The sequence below is a fragment of the Amphiprion ocellaris genome, chromosome 15 (genome assembly GCF_022539595.1).
Source record: "Amphiprion ocellaris isolate individual 3 ecotype Okinawa chromosome 15, ASM2253959v1, whole genome shotgun sequence".
Classification (NCBI taxonomy): Eukaryota; Metazoa; Chordata; class Actinopteri; family Pomacentridae; genus Amphiprion; species Amphiprion ocellaris.
The window spans coordinates 10,674,966-10,695,979 of record NC_072780.1 but is presented as its reverse complement, the minus strand read 5'-3'; the positions used below and the strand labels follow the sequence as shown (position 1 = coordinate 10,695,979).

General features: G+C 39.8%; 1 protein-coding gene across 1 annotated transcript in view; it reads right to left on the bottom strand.

Annotated features, from left to right (window-relative positions):
* The window catches only part of gabbr2 (gamma-aminobutyric acid (GABA) B receptor, 2), a 195,000-nt gene that overhangs the window by 124,371 nt on the left and 49,615 nt on the right, over positions 1 to 21,014 (bottom strand). The window contains exon 2 of the mRNA XM_055017991.1: positions 19,424 to 19,561. Within this exon, the coding sequence (XP_054873966.1) occupies positions 19,424 to 19,561 (138 nt within the window). The remainder of the gene's footprint in view (positions 1 to 19,423; positions 19,562 to 21,014) is intronic.

The window sequence follows — 21,014 nt, the reverse complement described above, 5'->3', positions numbered from 1 at the left end:
TTTCTCACTTTCCTCTATAGTCAGACCATGATTATAGTGCCATACGACGCTCAGTGGAAAACGTGACTCGGCTGTCAATGTGGAACATTCCCACAATCAGCATGCTGGGTATCTATCAGCGACTCATCTCCAAGACACAAGCTCCAAGGTCCCTCAATGTGAGACATGCCATTAGGTTTTGCTCTTTTTTTCTCTCTCTCTTGCTTTGCTTGAACTCTCGAATGTCATTGTTGTAACTCCTCTTTGGTTTTCTTGTGTAGAAGTCATTTCCTTTGATGTTTCTGTGGAGAGTACAGAGGTGGATTCTGTAGCCTACATGCTGTCTGTATCAATGTCATATTAGACCAAAACATCAGGGTGCCTCCTTTCGCTCAAAAAGAGCAATATTCTGCCACTGTCTGTGGCTAAGTCAACTAATAATTTATCTCTGAGCCAAGCTGTGTCTCATATTAAAATATGGCAATGGACTCACCTAAATGTCCTTCAACTGTTCTTGTTGAGTGCATCTAAACAGGTGGATGTGTGCCAACCATCTAAAAGGCATCCCCCTTGATCAACGGTTCAGTTGCCATAAGGAGAGCCAGTAGAGCAGAAGGCACCTTGAGCACAAGCTATAAGTCACGATGGTATGAGGTACTTGAAAAGAGACAAGTTGGGAGGACTAAAAAACAGACCTGGAAGTGATCCAGGGTTGAGACCCTTATTTTTATGAGTAAACTCTACCGACAGGATTTAAAGGTTTCCATTCTTACCCATTGGGCAGATGAGCAGTAATTAATTACACAAGCTTGAAGCAAGAGTCTGTGAGGCTGTACTTTGGTCAGTAACACTTTACACAGTAAATTCTAACATCAGCGTGTAAATGTGACAATGCAAGCATGGTGATGTTTGTTCTTTGGGTTAACATGCCAACATTTGCTTTGAAGTACTCAAGAAAAGGTAACGCTTAGGCTCATACGACTTGTAAAACCAAAAGTACCAACTCATGGAGGCACTAAAGGATCAAAAGTAATCAGGATACATTGTCTAGGGATGATGTATACCACATAACAGGACAATCTATGACTAGTTGTTATATCAGTTTGAATTCACCTACTAATTGACAGACAACCCTATAGCAAACCAACTAGTGTGGCTAAAACAGGTATGCAAGTATACTATATAAATTAGTATGTATTAGAAATATACGCAAGTACATGCGTTTTTAAGTATCCATGTATGTAACTATTTGCAACAAGTAATAGGTTTATATCAGCCATCCATGCCGACCAAAACTACGTTAATGGTACCTCAGCAACAGAACGACCACACAGACCAGATGTGGGTGTTAGTCTTGGAGCCCTGCAACTAAAGGAAAATTAATTACCAAGGGTCTGAGTCAATCAGCCATGGATTTTCAATTACTCCTCGAATGGTGTCCATGAAACAGCTTCAGCTGTGAAATATGCTGCTGAAAGGTCTGAGAAAACAGCAACCGGTCTGGGGATTCATTTCAATGCATTACCCTCAACACAAGTAGAATTTTTCAGTGATGGCATCAGATAGCATCTGGCTTCTGCTGCAGAGGGTGATCCACTGAGCAGAGAGAGAGACAAGAAATGGCAAAGAGCTTGCTATAGGGGCAATACAAAGGCTGTCCAACTATACAGGAAACTCTCTCTCTCTTTCGTGGCCTCCCTCCCTCCCTCCATCTTACCTTTGCTCTCTTCTTTACTCCCTCTGACTTTTCAATTTCCAGAGACCTGCAGGGGCCAAAAGGCTCACTCAAAGAAGACTGTAAATTTTTAAAATTCCATCTCCTGGGTTGTGGGAGAGACATGGCCAAGGTCTGAGATGGGCTGGGAGGCCAACATACAGAAACATGAAAGACCCTTGAGCGCGACGACACCAAAGACTGAATACTACTCAGACCTTTGGTTTCTGCAGGGCAGCGTGGTAGAATGAGATTGTGTTAAATATGTGAAGGAATATTGGAGGGATTGAGGGCAGTCTTACATAGTTATATATTTTTTTTAAGTCTGTTCTTCCACAAGATCATGTGGCGGTTCATCTATTTTTAATAAAATCTACAATTACATAAGATGTGATAGTGACGCATTAGATACGCACCACACAAGACAACACAGACAAATTGGTAGAATGTACTGTAAATGCAGACATATTAAACCTTTTACAAATATTGTATATTTAAGTCGGTGCTTAACATACAAAAAAAACATTATTTCTATTTAATGTTCACGCCTGAAGGAGCTTGTGAATGAAGGTTATTTAATAATTACTTCATGTAAAATCATGGTAGAACACTAGAAAAAAGTGAAGATAAAGCAGTAAAGTGGAGGTATTTGTGGATAACCTGTATTTACTTAAATGGTGGCTTCATATTTTTGGAACCATTCTAATCACTAAAACTGGGGCTGTGAAGAAAAAAAAATAAGATTACTGAGAAGATATCTTCATAATTTACACATAAATACCATCCAGTGAATTGAATCATCTCTGTTCTCTGGGCTGAATGTGTTCCACAGATTATAGTCCCCATTCACAGACAAAGGACACCTGGCTATAGGCTGATGAGGAGAATTTTACCCCCATAATCTGCAAATATCCGTCTAGAAAAGCAGAGGCGTGTGTTTAAGGGATCACTGCTTACCCCGTAATTATTCCAATTAAGCTGATTACTCTCACTGTTCTTTTGCCGGTGGGGGAAAAGGAAGTAATGCCACAACAAGAGCCTGGAATCAAAGTTTACCTCTGCAAGATAAACAAAAAGCCCAGAATGAAATATCCATCCAGGCCCCTTGCTCGGTCTGCTTTTCTTGAGCCTGTCAGATCAATGAAAGCAGGTTGGAGAGTGTCAGGAGGAGGGAGTTCCTATGGATGACGGGGGGAATGAGGGAGTTCTTCAGAACACCAATCAATGGGCAAAATAAATATTTCACACTCACCAGTGACCCTTTGTTGTCTTTTGACAATGAATTCTGTTCTACATGCTGTTTGTGGTGAGTCTCACACAAAAATCTCCCTGAACTGAATGAGAGGAAGGATGACTCGAGAGACTAATATGCACAAAAAAGTAACAGCTGTCGATAGACTGTGTAAAGTTTGATTGGATGTTTTAATATTTTCTTGCACCATCAAAAGCTGGACTCTGTCTGCAGTGTGTCCCAGTGACGCCACAGAAAATGTCAAGATTATTACTGGCCAAATAGTAAGCCAGATAATGTGTGGCTGGCTCTGGATTCTCTAAAGTGTTAATGTGTGTGTGTGTGTGTGTGTGTGTGTGTGTGTGTGTGTGTGTGTGTGTGTGTGTGTGTGTGTGTGTGTGTGTGTGGGTGGGGAGAAAAGAAGAAAGTGCCAGTGGTTACTTTCAATTACGTCCTTTTTCATATTTAATGGTGTTTATTGGAGCTAAAGGTCAGCGGTGGTGTGTTTATGTGCGCTTCCTAACACTAAGGGAGGCAACTGATGTCCCGCTGCTTCGTCTGTGCTGTCTCTTTAAAAATGCACAGCGTCCCAGGGAGCGGTGACCCCCTCTGTGTTAACCTATTGAGCGGTAAATATCAGGTAATGCAGCCAATGAAGTTGCACATCTCACATTTTCCTTTGCAACCTTTTACACTGATCCGTTGGAATATTTGCTTTACTTAATGAAAGAAATCTTTTTAGGGTCACAGAAAATTTTTGAGCTCTGCATTGATTTCCTGTGCATTTGTGCGTGAGATCTAATCATCAGCTTGCTGTACGTATCATAATATTAATCCAGATGAGTAGGCTGTCATAGATCTTGTTTCAACCAGGAGATTCATTAATTTAAGCAGGAAGTGGTTTGAAAGGCCAAGTGCTGAGGTGTGCGAAGGGGAGTTTGATACTATATCAGCATTTAGGAGGATGAATAACTACTGGATTCTTTTACTGCGATCATATTCCAGGGCACCTGCATTTCACGTCTGATTTCAGGCAAGTAAGACTTGAAAGCTCTGTCCTCCATGTATGCGCTGACATTCAGGTCAGAACCACAGGACACCTTTGAAACAAAAATAGGATCATCCCATCAACTGCAAGATATGGTGTTAAATATTGAACCAAACTCATCGAATATAAAGCATTCAGTGGAAAAAAAAAATCCAAATTTGAAAAGAATCCAAGGTAAACCTTTAGAAAAACTAGGCTAATAAACAATTACTTGATGATGGTTTTATATTTAGCCTCAAGATATATGTGCTGTATACTGCTTTGTTTACTCTGGAAAATAAATAAGGTCAACAGATGCAAGTAATTATGCATTATCAAAAATAGCAATGACCTCCAGAGAGGATTGTAAAGCTTCACAGAGCCAAACAGCATCTGACAAGCTCCATTTTCACTGAACAAGATTTAAAACTATAAAAAGGAGAATTAATTAGTTTATTTAACCAGTCAATGAATGCGCCACCACTCGAAATGTTGATCACGGTTAAAACCAGACGCTTAAAATAAATTATGTTACTGCAGGAGTGACAATTTTACATGAATTTGTGCAACAAAGATTAATTTAATCTGATTCAAAATTAAGCAGAGTTCTGTTTTAGGATTAAAAACTAATCTCCATCCAGAAAATCCAAGTTTATTGATGGTAACCGAGGACGTGCTCAATTTGCACCATGTGGAGACACTTCTTTCCCAAATTAAAATAAATTAGTAACTGAATACTAAAATAAATTTGTGTTCTGTTGGGATTTCACGAGCATAAAAGACGGGTGGAAACCATTAACTTTCAGTCCCTGCTGGAGAAACACTGCTGACAATCTGGCAGGGAGTAGAGCTGTGGAGGCCAAACAGGTCCCCATCGGCCTTCTGGAAACATCTGGTGACATAAAATCTCAGGACCACCAGGATTTGGAGGATCGTTGGTGCAGCTGCATTTCTTTCACTGCCATGTTTGACAGTTGGTCCGATCTTCCTGCTCAGCTCCATAACAGTTTCCTTGCTGAATCTATCTCGAATGAGTATCATGAGAGAAATTCAGCAGCATCGTAAAGCTCAACTGTGTCGAGTCTGTCCCTTAACTTTCTTGAAGAAATCTGATTACTCTGCTCAATCTATCTCAAAAAGCAGCCATTTCATATGTGGAATCTCCTCAGTGTAAGTTCAACTTAACACTGGATTTTTAATTGGAGTTGAAGATTTCAAGCTAAATTTAATCTGGGTTAAGAGTAAAACAAAATAGGGGTTTAAAGAGAGGTTTAATTTAGTCTTTCTTACTTAAGCTAGTTTTAAATTTTAGTACAACATAATTCAGAGTTGAGACAAGATTTAATCTGTTTTTTTGTTTTTTTTTTAAAATCCTGATAAGTACAACTCCATATTAGTTTCCCATTTCCAATTTGTCAGCCTGGGAACTTGTTTGACAATCCAAGTGTAGTGGAAGGGAACCTCGTATCCATCCATCCATCCATTATCTATATACTGCCTAATCCCCATTAGGGTCACGGGGGGGCTGGAGTCTATCCCAACTGAGTGAGGGTGAAGACAGGGGACACCCTGGACAGGTCACCAGTCTATCACAAGGCTACACATAGAGACAAACAATCACATTCACACCCACGGACAATTCAGAATCACCAATTAACCTCAGTATGTTTTAGGCCTGTGGGAGGAAGCCAGAGAACCTGGAGAAAACCCACACATGCACAGGGAGAACATGCAAACTCCATGCAGAAAGCAGCCAAGTCCAGGCTGAGATGTGAACCAGGGATCTCCAAGCTGCAAGGTCACAGTGCTGGCCGCCAAGCCACTGTTGCAACCTGAACCCCGTATCAGTTCACAATAACTCACAAGAAAAACAAGTTCCAGCCAGTAAAAACTGCATTGACGTAAAAAGCTGTAGCTGAAGTACTGTTTGGAATAAATCTCCTTTATCATTCTGCTTCAGTAAATGCAATTTACTTTTGTGGATTCTATCAACTTGAAATTACATTTTGAAACTGGAAATCTAATTTCACCAAGAGTGTGAAAATTAGGTTTACTGCTCCTTAAACATCGTGTGTCTGACTTCATGACCTCCACATTCCTTTATATGTTTCTGTTGCAACTCAACTGCTCTTTTCCTACAGTAGGATTGGGAGAGTAATGAAAAAAAAAATAACAGTATGTCTAATGACAAAATCATTTGAGATGTTTTACATTTGGATAAAGCAAATACATAAGTTGGAAAAATTGGACATTTCAAGTTGACTTAATTTTAAATTAAGTTGCGGCAATGAAAATTGTGCATTTGAGAGGAATCAAATGATTTAAGTACATCTAACTTAAAATGGTGACATTAATATTCGTAGTTAACGTAATTTGGATAAACTCAGTTCAATTGTATGTTACCAGTCATCGTAATTCATTTAAGTTCGTGTAACATTTCTCTTGTTTCAGTGTGTATGCATGTCCATATGGTGCTTTTTCCACCTTGAAACTGCAGCATACAGATGACAGTCTCAAAAACACGCATCAGACATGTCTTTTCCATGTTATCATTCATCTGTTGGTTTCTGTTTTAACAAGTATGGCTGAATTTCTTCAGTATTACAATTTGTTGCTGTATAGCTAAGGGTAATTTTACTGTGTTTCAGTAGACTCATAGGTGAGCTGGTGTGCTGAAGCTGCATCAAGTTGAGCTGGAGTGGATGGAGAGAAAGGAGAGGCTTCTTGCACAATTTAAAGGCATTTTAAAACAGGAAAGGAGAATTGTCAAGGGGAAAAAACTTCAACAAATGTAACTTTGATGTACAGAGATGAGTTTTTAGGATTTTAATCGATGCCTGCAGAGGGACTTAAAATGAGCAAACAAAGACAGTATGATAAGAAACAGTTGCGTTGCATTTGGATGTAGAAATCCTCTGCACACCACATCAAACACAAACTCGCTTTTAATACCACAGGGGTATTTATAAATTTAAAGCTTGGTACAAGTTGAGAATGCATCTACCTAGACAGTGTGTCTGTCTGTGTGAGTGTGTGTATGTGTGCGGTGTTGTTGTTCAAGGGATCACACCATATGCACATTCTGTGCTCCGTGTTTAAGAACACTCTGCCCCACTTTCTCGTTTTTTCCTCTGCCGACCTGTGGAGTTGAGCCGCCGTCATATGAGTGTATTTATAGCTGGGTATGTATGTGTGTTGTGTGCACATTATTATGTGGAATTACCAGTGTGAGTGAGGCAACATATGTGTGCATCTCTTTGTGTTTATGAGTCTGCAGGCAGTCACGAATGCACCTGTGTGATATTTTTTGTGTGAATACATAGATATACGTAGTGCGTGCATGCAACCAAGAGAGAGGGGTTCAAGGACAGACAAATTCTACTCTGTGCTAATGAGGTAGCTGTGCTGCTCTCTCTGCTTTGTCTCTCAGGCCCTCCTGCTTGCAAACCACTAAAAGGTTTGAATTAAAATTTTAAACAGAGCTGTGCCATCCTGCCTGCTTCTCAGAGCATTTATATATAAAACACACTTCACATAACCCAAAGCACTGTGAGTCATATAGTTTCTGTGTCAAGTCAAAAATCTCTCACAGCTGTTCCGACAGCTCAAATACCGACCAAACCACCAAATTACAGAATAAGTTGTGCAGGTTGCTATGTCTGCACTGCTTGGATGCTAAATACGAAACGTTAAATGCTACATTTCTGTGTTGGATCTCTAATTCTGTATATAGACGGTGTTGCATTTCTGACTTTAAGCAACTGTAGTCCAGCAGATTTACTATTTAGGGACCATACTGTCAGACAACATGTTTATCGCAGTGCTTTAGATGTTCTGTTTAATATCGCACAAGATTAGAGCGTGTTTTGAACAGCTGTTGTGTTGCAAATATTCTAAAACATTCTGCGTGTGAAAACAAGCCACACTGGTAGAGGTGTTATCTTCACAATACAGAATTTAATGTATACCATATGCACACTGTACACCACATTACCTTACAATAAAGAAATGCCCTGCTGTATAATGAAGTGGCACCTTAACCTTAAAGGGCGGCCGTGTAGAACCATAAAGGCTGCTATTTGAAAACATCTATCTTCATATTACGTGAAGAAACTGCGCTGTCATTTTCAGTACGCGCATCATGCTCCCAATTTACATGTAAATGTGATGCCGCAGTTACGAAACAAAGATAAATCTTTTGACAAATGTGACACTACAAACACAACATAATGCAGCAGAAAGCATGTTATGACTATTCATGAAAGCAGCTTCCTCGCCATGTTTGTCTGCACCCTGAAACAGCGCAAGCCCCTATCTCTGCCTGCATAATTGGAATACGGGTCTTCCTCGTGCCAAACGCTTCACCATGTCTTCGGCAATTATAGCAACTTCTACTGTGTTTGCCCAAGGGTTTCTAAGGGCCTTTGAAAGGGGAAAAGGCCCTTTTGTTACAGCAGAAAGAGGGTAAGAGTGCAAGAAAGAAAAGGGACACGGTGGGGGGAGAAACATGTTAGAATGTGCAAGCTTAAGACTGTCTACATGCAAATTGCACATATCTGCTGCTGCATCTGTGCATGTATGGGCTTGTTCATTTATCCATCTGAACCATTGTTTGTCTGCATGAGTCTAAGCCGGAGTGGCACAGCTGTTCAAAGAGGACACCAACTGGCAGCGGAATTTGTGATTTGAGAGGAGAGAAGCCGTTGTCGCTGAGAACAGAAATGCATCTCGGAAAACCAAGCCGATCGGCAAAACCAGACCCACTCACTGGCCATAATAAAGGAGGAAAAGCAAAGTAGAGTGGAATTAACACAGAAGCCATATATGTTTAACAATCTGATGAATATCTAGAATGGCCAAAAATTAGAGGAAAAACTATACAAATAGAATTTGTTGCTATTCATGATCCATATACAACAGTACAGACTGACAAATGATGGAATTTCACTTGTTTTTATAGTATTTACCTTAACTTCTATTGTGATTATGTTTCCAGAAAACTAAGTTGATGTGGACCGAAGCCACAGACATCACCGTTTATCACAACTTATCGCGCTGGATTCCATTTGTAGCCACAGATGAAAAAGAGAAGTATTCAATGACTGCACAAACAGGGAATGAAAATAGCATTGAGCTCAGTATCAATCTCAAGGAGGCTTAAGGCTTCCGCATTCTGATGCCCCGATAAAACGAAAGAGGATCGTGTGGGAGGAGGGAGAGACAGAGAAGAGTGACAAAGAGGAAAGGGAATTTAATCAAGTAAGGAGGTGAAGAGAGAGTCTCCGAGTGTTTCAGCCTGGATCTGGTGTTCGTCACACAAAACACTCTGATCAGTCTCAAGATGGATGCAATTTGATGCACTGAGCAATAAGGTTATAGGTGTGTAGTTGGTGTAATTGAGGAAAATGCAGCGATCACATGCACAGAAGAAATGTATTTTACTGTACTTTACTGCAACTTTTGGAATCAAAGTCTAGATTTTTTTAGGGTAAAATTCAGCTTTTCAAGTATTTCTTTCTAAATTTGTGTGTCTCTGTGAGTGTTTGTATATGAAGGGTTTAAACTATCCTAATGGCTAATCTACTGCAAAATCAGGTTATATCATCACTGTACAACACTACTGTACATGAGGGAGGGGTGAGAGAAGGAACACAACAGGGAGCAATGGAGGATGGAAAGCACTCTGTAATAATCTCAGGAGTCTTTCTCTATTTCCATTTCCTCTCTCTCACCCACTAAGTTTGTCCTCATCGTTTCTATCTCTCTCCCTCTTCCTCTGTCTCTCTCTGAATGGGAGTTGATGCTTCAGATATTAGTGAGCTGTGTCAGACAGTTAAACTGCCCTTTATCGATCCTCTAAGCTTCAATCTTTCCAAGCAGCCGTTATGGTTTTAATGGCTTGTAATGGAGCTGGGTCCTCTTTGATGTCCGAATGCTCTGCCGGTCCGCCCTTATTTTTTGATATCGTTTCAAAGGATCCTCCTAATTCTGGCCACAGAAGAAGTCTATTTCAAATTTTGGGGTCAATGAGGTGTGACTTTAAACAGAAATCAAGAGGAGATGAGGGTGAACGGGGTAACGGCAGTGTTTTGGGGGTGGTTCTGGAAAAGCTTCCTCGCAACATGGTGCTGCAATGCAAATTAGACGAAGCTGAAAACAGAAATTAACTCACTCCTGTTTGAACATGACTTGCAAAGACATTCAAATGTTCTTGCTAATCTTTGAAAGATGTAACTGAAAACAGTGTTTTATTTAACTGCGCTCAACGCCTCCCTCCAACAGCCGCCCTGCCAGTGTTAATTTGCATCACCAATTCTTCTAAACATTACATTTATTTTTAACATTTGTGCCTAAAATAACATAAACACAAAGAACACTGAACTTCTTCTCAGGCATAAAACCTGCTTTTCAAACATCATTCTTAATTAACCATATCCAAATTGAAAATAAAGTAACAAGTAATATTTCACTAAACTTGACATAATTGCTGTCTGGAGAGACTGCAGCCATAACATTCTGCAAGGTTTAGGTGGAAAAGTGCTTATTTCTCCTTAAAACTGGCAATGGCAATAAATGGTCTCATAACAATTTCAGATACACCCTAAAAATATTTACCTGGAACAAAGAAAAACAAATATTCTGGTCTTAAGTGGTAAACATCTGATGATAAAGGTTCACAATCCAAAACTGTGGAAACCACTGATAAAATTCTTGTCACTCTGCCAAGGAACGGGGCGGAGTTATGTGATGATCTGCGTTGGTTTGTCTGTCTGTCTGTTTGTTAACAACATTACTCAAAAACAGACAAACGGTTTTGGATGAAATTTTCAGGGAAGGTCAAAAATGACACAAGGACCAACTGATTAGATTTTGGCAGTGATGCGGCTTATAGTCTGGATCCACGGATTTGTTAAGAATTTCCGTATCAATGCGAGATAGCGGCACGGCGTCACTGTAACTATAACAACAAGTGAACACTATGTCAGCTGCCTGCTGACGATCACATGATTGCAATCTTACTACAAATCGACCGCTGCGGACTATGAATTGTTTAAAGATTTCATCCATCACTAATCATACAATGACTGAGCAGCCTTGGCGGAGTACTTCACTCTCTGAGAGTTTTTCTTGTATATATCTGTGACATTGGTTCATTTTCTCAGCTTTGCAATCAAATCACATTTTCCTCCCACATGTAGAACATTTGGAATTTAAAATGAGATGCAGCTGTGATCACAGCGGAGCTTCTTCATTTACTCTTAATCTGAGATGCATTGTATCTCTGACATCTGTGATGTGCAGAGAAACTCTGATCTTACTTTCACAGTCATCCTGCACAACCTCCTGCTATGCCTTCAATTATATTTGTCTGTTTTACCTCATGTTTTTCTACTTAGTTCCATTTTCTTCTCTACACTGTGCCTCTAACTTATTTCTCTTTCTTGCTTCTTAGCGCCTTTTTTTATTATGATGTCTTTTTAACTCTTCTCCAGTCCAAAAAATAGTTATACAGTAGCCTGAGCCAAACTGCAAATTAACTTGATTAAGAAGATATATTTGAGCCCCCAAAGTAAAACCCAAGTCAACCTCTACAAGAGGCTGAGTTCGACTTATTACAGTAAATTAATTGTAGATGGAGATTAATAACAAATTCAATATATCAGAAGATTTTCTTGTTCAAAGCATAATTTCCATCTAGAAGGAAAAGTTGTATACATCCAGCTTGCTCTTCAAAGTGTTATGGACTCTATGACCTAAATAAGGAATATCAAAGCCTGGAAACCCCAAAAGAGAAAAGGGAGAGAAAACGGGAAGAGAACCAGGATTTGGGGGCACCAAAAAAAGTATTCCTCAAATTCTTCACAAGATGGGTGTGTATGATGAAGTCCCTGTGGGAAACATCAAAAACAAGCTGGAACTATTAATGTGTCTAGTTTGTTTATTGTTGCTAGTGGTTGGCAGGTCTCGCACCATCATTAGTGCCACGAGCACGACACACTGATTTTCTTTTTTTTTTTACCCACCCTCCATCAGATAACTACTGGGAGAATGATAGTACTGGAATGCAAGGGTTGGAATTCAGCATGTATTCGTCTTGTATTCCTTTTGAATTCGTCTCATAGACCTTGGTGTCGAATCGACGTGTCTGCGGTGAAAAGAAAGAATAGAGAGACTGTTTCCATTTGTTGTCCCTACTTCCTTGGGAAGAACCGAAACAGCACGAGTCTCTGTCAAAAGCTCTTGTTCTTATTCGGTGCCTCTGAACTAGCATGTTTATTCAATATGTGACACCCACAGTTGCAACACGTTAACGGGCTGTATTCAACAAATGCTGCTAATTAGCTAATGACTGTGTTTCCTGTCAAATTGCGCACATTCGGTGCTTTGAATAGGTACAACAGCGTGCATGAGCTCGGCTTTGCACCATACATGCTGGTGCATTCTGCAAAAAGATGTCTGATTAATGCATAGTAAAGCATATAATTAATATTTTCTTGTCTGTTTCTGCTTCTTCTTCTTTTGGCCTCTGCCAGTGAAAGAGAGCAGGAGAGAGAGACAGAGAAATCGTGGCAGCTTCAATGAGAAAACATTGGAAGTAAAAGGAAGTCTTCCTATTTTTACATCCATGCAAGCAGGCTCATTTGTCTTCGATTTGGCTTTGCTTTAAATGTCAACATTTGCCTTGTTTAACTTCACCAACAGTCTGCCCCATAAATCTGGAGTGTAATTTACAACTCATAAAAAAGGCTGTTGAGTCATCCTCCCACTCATTTTCCAAATGGTACCTCCATATACTGTGGATGTATAAAACAACAGAATCTGATCTCTATCTCTTAAAAAACAAATAAATTAAAAAAAACAAAACTCCACAACAATAGTGACATTAAGTGCTTCTGAAGCCAGTTTGTAAAACAGCATTAATCCAGACTTGGGCTGGCTAAGATAGAGTGGGGGACACTACTTCATGCTTCCCTTGGGTGTTGAATAGAGGCTTTGAGAAATCAGGCCTAATTGACTCTCTTAAGCATCCTGTCTTTTCCCTGTGGCCCTGTTCAGAGTCACAGTCACAGAGACGGAGAGATGAGGAGGGGGTGTCAGAAATTAATCTTTCAGAATGGACACTGTGCTTAGTGAACACACACTGAAGCCAAATACGAACCATTTGGGGTCATCCTTATACATCTAGATGACAGTCATACAAACTTCAGAGCAAAAACACACATTCACCTCAAGCTTCACTCATAATGTTGATATATGATGATCTGTTGTGATGCACACACATCTCCTGGCCTTGCACTAAGATTTTAGCCTAAACTTTGGAAGTGATGAAATATTGATACGGTACACAGGAGGATTTGACGTAAGTGAGGCAGAATACTGCAGCGCTAGGCATCACATGTTTTATTGAAGCATCCAGTGTAGCACTCAAGGAGAGTGAGAGAAAGAAAATGGGAAAAAAGAAGAATCTAAAAAGATGGTGGAGGCCTTAAAAACAGAGAGAGAGAGAGAGAGAATGCACACAGGCACAGCAGGGATGCAGCTTCCCTGTCCTGAAATTTTCTGGTTTAATGAAGCATCGACAATCAATACAGCAAGCACTGAAGAAAAATGAGCTCCATATACAAGTAAATATTAACTCTTTGTCTAGATTTTGACCATAATACCTTGAGAAGGCTTGCCCACTTTTTCCTCCTACTAAATATTGACTTCATTATTCAGTGTCCCCAAAAGATAAATGAATCAGAGGTTTGGTGCAAAGTTTTGCAGTTTTGCAACTCCCATGCGGAGGCACCGGATACTAGGTAATATCTAAGAGGAGTAGCACCGATACCACCAAGGTTTGATTTCTTTATTTTACTTGATTATGCATCCACATGCATCAGTAAAATAATTTCCTTTCACATCTTTTTCTTCACACACACACAAATTAAATCAAAATCCTGGGCTCTAAAACACTCCTACAAATGATCAGTTTTGCAGGAATAAGACAAGGCTCTCTTGTCTTCTACTTCTCTACCAAATTACAAGAGGCAATATGATCGGGAAGCATAATTTTTCATTACCCACTCGATGTGGCTGAAAATGAACAGCGCCACCGCTGATAGGCCTAATTGGTGAGTGAAAAGGGGCCAGCAACTGGAGGAAAGGGTGGGCTAGGGCTATTTCCTGGCACTTAGTGAGCCATATGCAGAAAATAGACCCCACTGCTGTGGACAGAGGAAGCTCCTAAGTTAAGAGAATGATCAAAAAGAGAGTATAAAGACATCTCGACTGGTTACAGATACCTGTGCCAGGAATTTTTTCAACAGCTCGCCAAATGCTTTCAGGAATTATATAATACCATGGTGAGAAGAACACAAGGTTAATCACACACCAAGATGGCTGCCAAGAGGATGGCTCCAACATTCATTGTCTCACGGAAATAAAAAAAAATTTCAAAAACACACAGCAATCAGTGGCATTTGTGGATGATGGCAGCTCACACACACACGCAGCTGCGTCTTTGCCCTGTTTCTTTGAATTTCAATTTTATGCTATTAAAGTCCATGTCTGCTCCTGTGTGTCTGTTCCTCCTCAATCCACTCCTCGCCATCTGTCCACTGGCCCTGGTAGCATTCTTATCCACCATTTTAATTTGCTCGGGCAGTCATTTTAGCACATGTACAGTAGTGCTTTACAAAATGTGACTGTAAGTACGGAGACGTGCAAAGCGGCTGGGGGAAGGAGGTTGCCAAACACAAGCCACTTCGACGGTAACACAAGACGTGAGTTAGAATCAGGACGTGAGATAAACAGATCAGTCCTTTCATACAGTACACGAAGAGAGCAACAATATGCTGCTGGCAATCTGATCACTATGTGGCATGTCATATACTGCATGCATGTGTGTGTGTGCATGCATTGGTCAGTGTATGCACTGCTCTCATAATCCCCCTTTAAAGCGCTGCTGATTAATAACCGTATATATTTCATAATATAACTGCCTGTGAAAGTCTCTTAAACTACCTTGTAAATGTAAAATTTTGCTGTTCCAGAAGCTGTCTGCTGACTACTATTATTACAGTTTTATCTTTTTGGCTTCACTGACTGGAAGTGTGGCAAATGGACAGATTTCAGTAGAAAATAATCACTAAAAAGTGACATTTATTGTCTTAACTATCTTGCTATTGTTCAGCATCCTCTTCATCAACTGAGATTTCTCCAGCTTGATGTTCTCACCAAAGTTAGTAAAACTTTTCTGTTGACAGAGCTCCTGGAATTTGAGGGGAAATTCAGGGGTAATTAAACTGTAGTGAAGCAAGAAGAAAATCATTTATTTTGAAGTGATCTGTGGTTTTAGCTCATGTATCTTCTTAATGGATGAGTTGTCATATTGTGGAGGGAGGACACCTCGCTACCGCTTGTTTATTACATAATTTCTCGGCTTCCTTCATCCTTTCATAATTATCTGCATCACTGTAAGCCCATCCTCCTTTATCTCTAATTCTTATATAGGACATCTCAGGATACAATTCATTTCTGAAGCCTATTTTTACCTGAATTTTTTTTAAAAAAGAAGTTGGCTATTGACTTCAGTACAGAAATATCAGCACTGACACTAACCCTCCAAAACCTGCTCAGTTCAAAGTGTGAGAATGTGTATTCAAGTGTGCGCATAGATTGTAATGAATGGGTATGCAGTGGGAGTTTATTTTTGTTGAGCTTTTGAAAGCTGACTTCATTAGGCATCAACACTGATTGAAAGCTATTTTTATGGGTGTATGATTAAGCTTCTTTTTTTTTTTTTTCCAGGAGTGGTTGTTCTCTCAGCTATCTCCACTGTAGATAGTATCTGCCAGCTCCCCGTTTTGATGTGGAAATGATGAGCTTGTTAAGCTTGGCCCATAAAATCACCATGGAAAATTCTCTATTTCCTTCCAAACCAATTCAAGTTTTACAAAGAGGGGGTGCCAGGGCTGGGTAATAAATATGCAGGGTGACAGAATTCGCAGCTTTAAAAACAGATTCCCACTGATGTGGCACAATAAAAGTTGCGGGGTGGAGGATTCAAAACTTGGAATCGTCTCTCCTCCCTTCTCTCCTTCCTTTTTGGCTCAGGGAGGCTCTTGCTTTTCTTCTTTTCAATCCCTCTTTTAGACAAAAACATTATTCTAGCATGCAGCCACCACCTCCCACCACGGCTGTTGTCAAAGCAGAGAGTTGCGTGTCTGTATTGACAACAACTGAGCATGCACTGTATAGAAAACACTTTCATGCACAGATACACAATTTCATGTGCAGATTCACAAACACATGCGACAAAGAAATGCACAAGTTAACAGTGATGGCCTCAAGTGCAAGTTCCAGCTTGTACGATATAATACATGACAACTAAACAGAAACCTGCCACCTTTAACGTGTATCGTGTGCAAGAAAAAGTGATCTGGTATGTTGTTTACAACCACCAACATGTGTTCTTGCAGATTTCCATCTAACATTATAGCTGCTTGGTGACTCATACCATGATGAGGATGTAGCTCAGGTCTACAAAGACATCAGAAAACAGTAACCTCAGCTTCTAATACTGTATCACAAATATAATCAAAAGCATAAAGCTCATGAATACAATATAGAAACATCTGCTTGTGGCTAGAGGATTAAAGAGGTAAGATGTGTGCATTTCTCTGTGCACAAGAAAGGGTTTATGTGTTGGCAGGTTTGAAGGGCATGCTATCTTTTAAAATAATCACCAAAATGACTCCATTTATTAGACTCAGATTAGGCAATAATAGACCGAAACATTAGAGTTTCCACTTATTCAAAAATATTTGGCTACAAGACTAAAATATGCATCAATCTCATATAATGTTGACACCCCTTTTGTGGAGTTAAACAATGGGAATAAATGCAGACAAACAAACAAAACAAAAAAAAGAGTTTCAACTTTCTTCGCCTAATCATGTGTGATTTGAATAATTAACTAAATCTAAACTTAAAATTGGGATATTTTAAACACAAAAATTCACTGACATTAATCATTTGTGTTCACCAGATTCTGTAACAAATTAAAAATTGGCTCAACTGTAATTAACAATCATATATCAAAAGTTTTAGAACTTTTTGCGTGAACTGGGATGAACTGCAGGCTGTGTTTACACAGAGCAGATAGGGGACAAGGATAATTAAAAATGTAAGTAAAGTATAAACAATATGATAATAATACGTCAAATATCATAATGTGTAATGTCACACTTTTCCCCAGTCCATGCTGTTTCTAGGTTGTTTAATTTTTTATATAATAAATAATCAAAGAAATTCAACTTTTCCTCTTTCTTTTTTTTATGATTTATAGGATTCTAAGTTTGTTATACTGCACCAAAGGCATTTTTGAGTTCTCTCTATTTCTAGCCATGATTGGGCTGTGTCTGTAGAGGCACTGGACTTTATATGAAAAACGAGCTTACAAAGCCTAAAAATGTGGAGCAGAAAACACTCAGAAAATGCTCTGGGTTCAATAAATAAATGAAATAAATTCATCCATTGTTCTGTCACAGTGTTTTGACAACACAAATGTGTAGAAGAGCAAATTTGGACCTAAATATTGTTTTTATCCACTTCGGACTGCTTGTATCACAGTAAAAACTTGCTTTTTTAGCACACAGAACAATGTAATATATACCTTCAATTCACTACAACATGTAATGAATATGAAGCCATGGTTGTGCTGTTTCCGTTCAGGTGTAGAAATTTATGTTGCAGTGAAAATGAGCCCATAGTGAGTGAAAATGTGAGAGGAGCAAGTGAGAGATCTCCAGGTTCAGAGACTTTATAAGTAACAGCAAATGATTATGTCTCATACTAATGTTCCTCGATAGACACCTGCTTCAACATGTATCAAGTCTCAATACTGTCCTACTAAGCTATTGATGACAAAATCCGAGTGTACTTGTACCTACAGGTCTGCTGGACTTTTAATAATAAGCAGCTTAGTTGGTTGTGGCAACAGCAGTTACGTTTACCTTTGGCTTTAGCCATTCACCTCACTCAACTTGCTGTGTGGTATTCAGGCAGCGTCACAATGTGTATTTGGGATCCGGGTGAATTTGTTGGTGTTGGTCCGTGAATTGATAGTGAAAAGGGCCTAGCCGGTAAAGTGCTCGGGGGAACACACTGTACCAAACACAGTGTTCTGCAGAGCAGAAGATTGCTGCTGCACTTCTCATAGGTATCACTGCCAGACAAGCTGATAAATAAAGAGTGGAGCACACACACACACACACACACACACACACACACACACACACATACACACACAAACCACACAGACAAGTAACTTAAGAGCACTTAGAATTCAACTATGGCTTGAACTTTGCTTCCAGACTGGCATCATTACCACCGAGAGGAAGTGAACACAGAAACAAAAAAGTTAGTCATCCTTATTCAATCGTGATGCTGATCTTTTCCCTCCTGACTGACCTGAACAAGACAGCCAGCAAAAAGGAATATTAAAAAAAGCAGCAGACTCACAGTAACTGCAAGCAGAAGAAATATGTCATGAAATGTGACATTCAGTTCAAAACGCCGCCTCTTGAATTATGCTATCGTTTCTGTGCACAAGTTTCACTCCTTTCTTATCTGTGCCTGATAACCTTTGCTGGACTTGCAGCAAATGAAATGTATTATTTGGAAAGAGGCTCTTTGGTACAGTACAGGTCAAAGAAACTGTAAGCAATAACTCAAGGGGTCACAAGTTTGCCAGATGGAAGAATTAGTGGCGCTTTACTTTCCATGGTGAGCAATCGCAAAGCTCTGCAGAGTTAATGGCAGCAAATGCCACTTAGGAGGAAAGAGCAATTAAATGGGAAAATTTATTATACAAATGTCTAGTCGGTAATTAGCATCAACTGACCTGAGAAAAAAACATTTTAATAAGTTCATACCAATGGCAAAGCACACCTACACTATATTTTCAGCCATGTAAGGTGTACAAAACAGCATTCCACTAAAGGCCATCAGTATGTTTTATAATTTCATAACACACTTCTCTTTGTATACTCAAGTCCTAGTGCTTAGGGGTGTCAAGCTCACATTTTTAACAACAGATTTTTGGTTCTGGGACTATGGGTTTAAACCATTTTGACTCTGTGTCCGATTGTAAAATGGAGGAGGATTCTACAGATTAAAGCGATGCCAATTAGACACTCACCCCAGCAAGGTTAATGAAGGATTAAACCTCGAGTTTGAACCCCTTTGAAATCTCAGGAACTATATGCACACCGCAAAAACTAAAAAACAAGAACTTTTGGGAACTCATTTAAGCAGCAAATTCAGTTGTTTTTTTTTTTTTCAAAAACACAGACACAGTAAGAAACCTCTTCTACAAGCACAACTAAGCACACAGGACTGTTTATGTCTCATGACAGGACATACGAGCTCTATACACACACAATCACACAAGCATACATGGAGATTTATATATTATCAGTCTTACCTGCACCAGATTCCATCCCTCCAAGGATTCTGCAATGATGGAGGTCACAGATGGGCAAACACCACCGAAGATCATCAGGTGTTTGGGACCGTAGCATATGGCATCAAAAAAGGCCCTCAGCCCCTTGGCGTTGTCACACTGCAGACACAGAAAGACACATAATGGAGGTGAGAGTGAGGAAAAATGGGAGATAAGAGGAAGACAGAGAGACAGAAAGAAGAGAGAGAAGGGACATTTTAAACAGCTCTTGTCAAAATGAGAGATAACACATACATAGATAGAGAAACTGGAAGAGAGAGGAAGTTATAGACAGTTAAAATCTGATGACATTTGGTCATCATGTAACTGACACACAAGAGACAACAGAGACCTTGCGCTCATCTTCAAAAAGTAAGTTATAGACCAGTTTATATATGGTTTTTTTATATGTGGAGGATCATTTTTATTAGCTGTTTGATAGTTTGAGGTGTAAGTTGAAGGATATATTTTCTATAATTACTAATTTAGAAGACAAACTGGCACGTTCACGAGGTCATTAAACTTGAGCCCACTGTGATGGATGAGCTGTAAAAACAGCACCAGTGTCAGTTTACTGTGTGCTGTTTATGAAAAACAGCGTGACATTTAAAGAACATTTAACTCTCCACGCGCTGTGGGACATGCTACCATAATTGCATCCTTGTGTGTGTGTGTGTGTGTGTTTGTGTGTGTGTGTGTGTGTGTGCGTGTGTTTTGAAACCGTCATGTAAAACAATGTTGCTCAGAGGCTGCAAGAGCGATTCCCCCGCTCTGGTCCAATGCTGCAGAATGCAGCCATTTCACATCACTATAGCAACCAGGAAAAAAAAAGAGAGTGCGAAAGGGAGAGGGAGAGAGAAATGAGAGGAGAGAAGGGAAAAAAAAAACAGTGTAGGCTTCTATTGATTGCTACATGAGCTGGCTAACTGGTTTTGCTGTGATTCCCTGATTTCCACAGTTTGTAATGATATTCCTATCAGCAGTAAACACTTTCCTCCTCAGTCTCCTGTTATTGCCACTCAATTCAGGATGGGTTCCTGCGTGCTACTGATAGACAGACGGACTAACTGAGTGCATGGCAGGTAGTATGTGTGTTTGTGCCTTCTGACACAGTCTATCTCATCTGGAGAGTCATTTGACCTTGTTAGCCATCGGCCAGCAAGTGAATGAGATTTTCCACTGAACAGCAGCACAGCGGGCCCTCAGCGACGTAGATTGAAAAACTGAAAATCGTACGTGCAGGAGTGAGATTCCGAACAGACACATAGGTGTGTGTTGCAGTCTGTTCGCAACTTCGTTAAGTGCATGTCAGGTGTCATGGCTCGACACAACACAAGTTTACATCTTCTCTTCGAGGATGATAGCCTTGGAGCCTTTAAATTATTTCCCGGGCTAAATCAAAGTCAAGGATAACTTCTGCTTCCCTGCAAGTTGCACTTTGAACTCCTAGAGTCATGCTCCTGCACCACAACCACCTCTCTACAGTCAGATTTCATTATGTGCCGAGTTTTAAGCCATGCAAATATTTTTGCGTCTTCCAAATTTCGAAGCAGAAGACCAATTACTGGTAAAT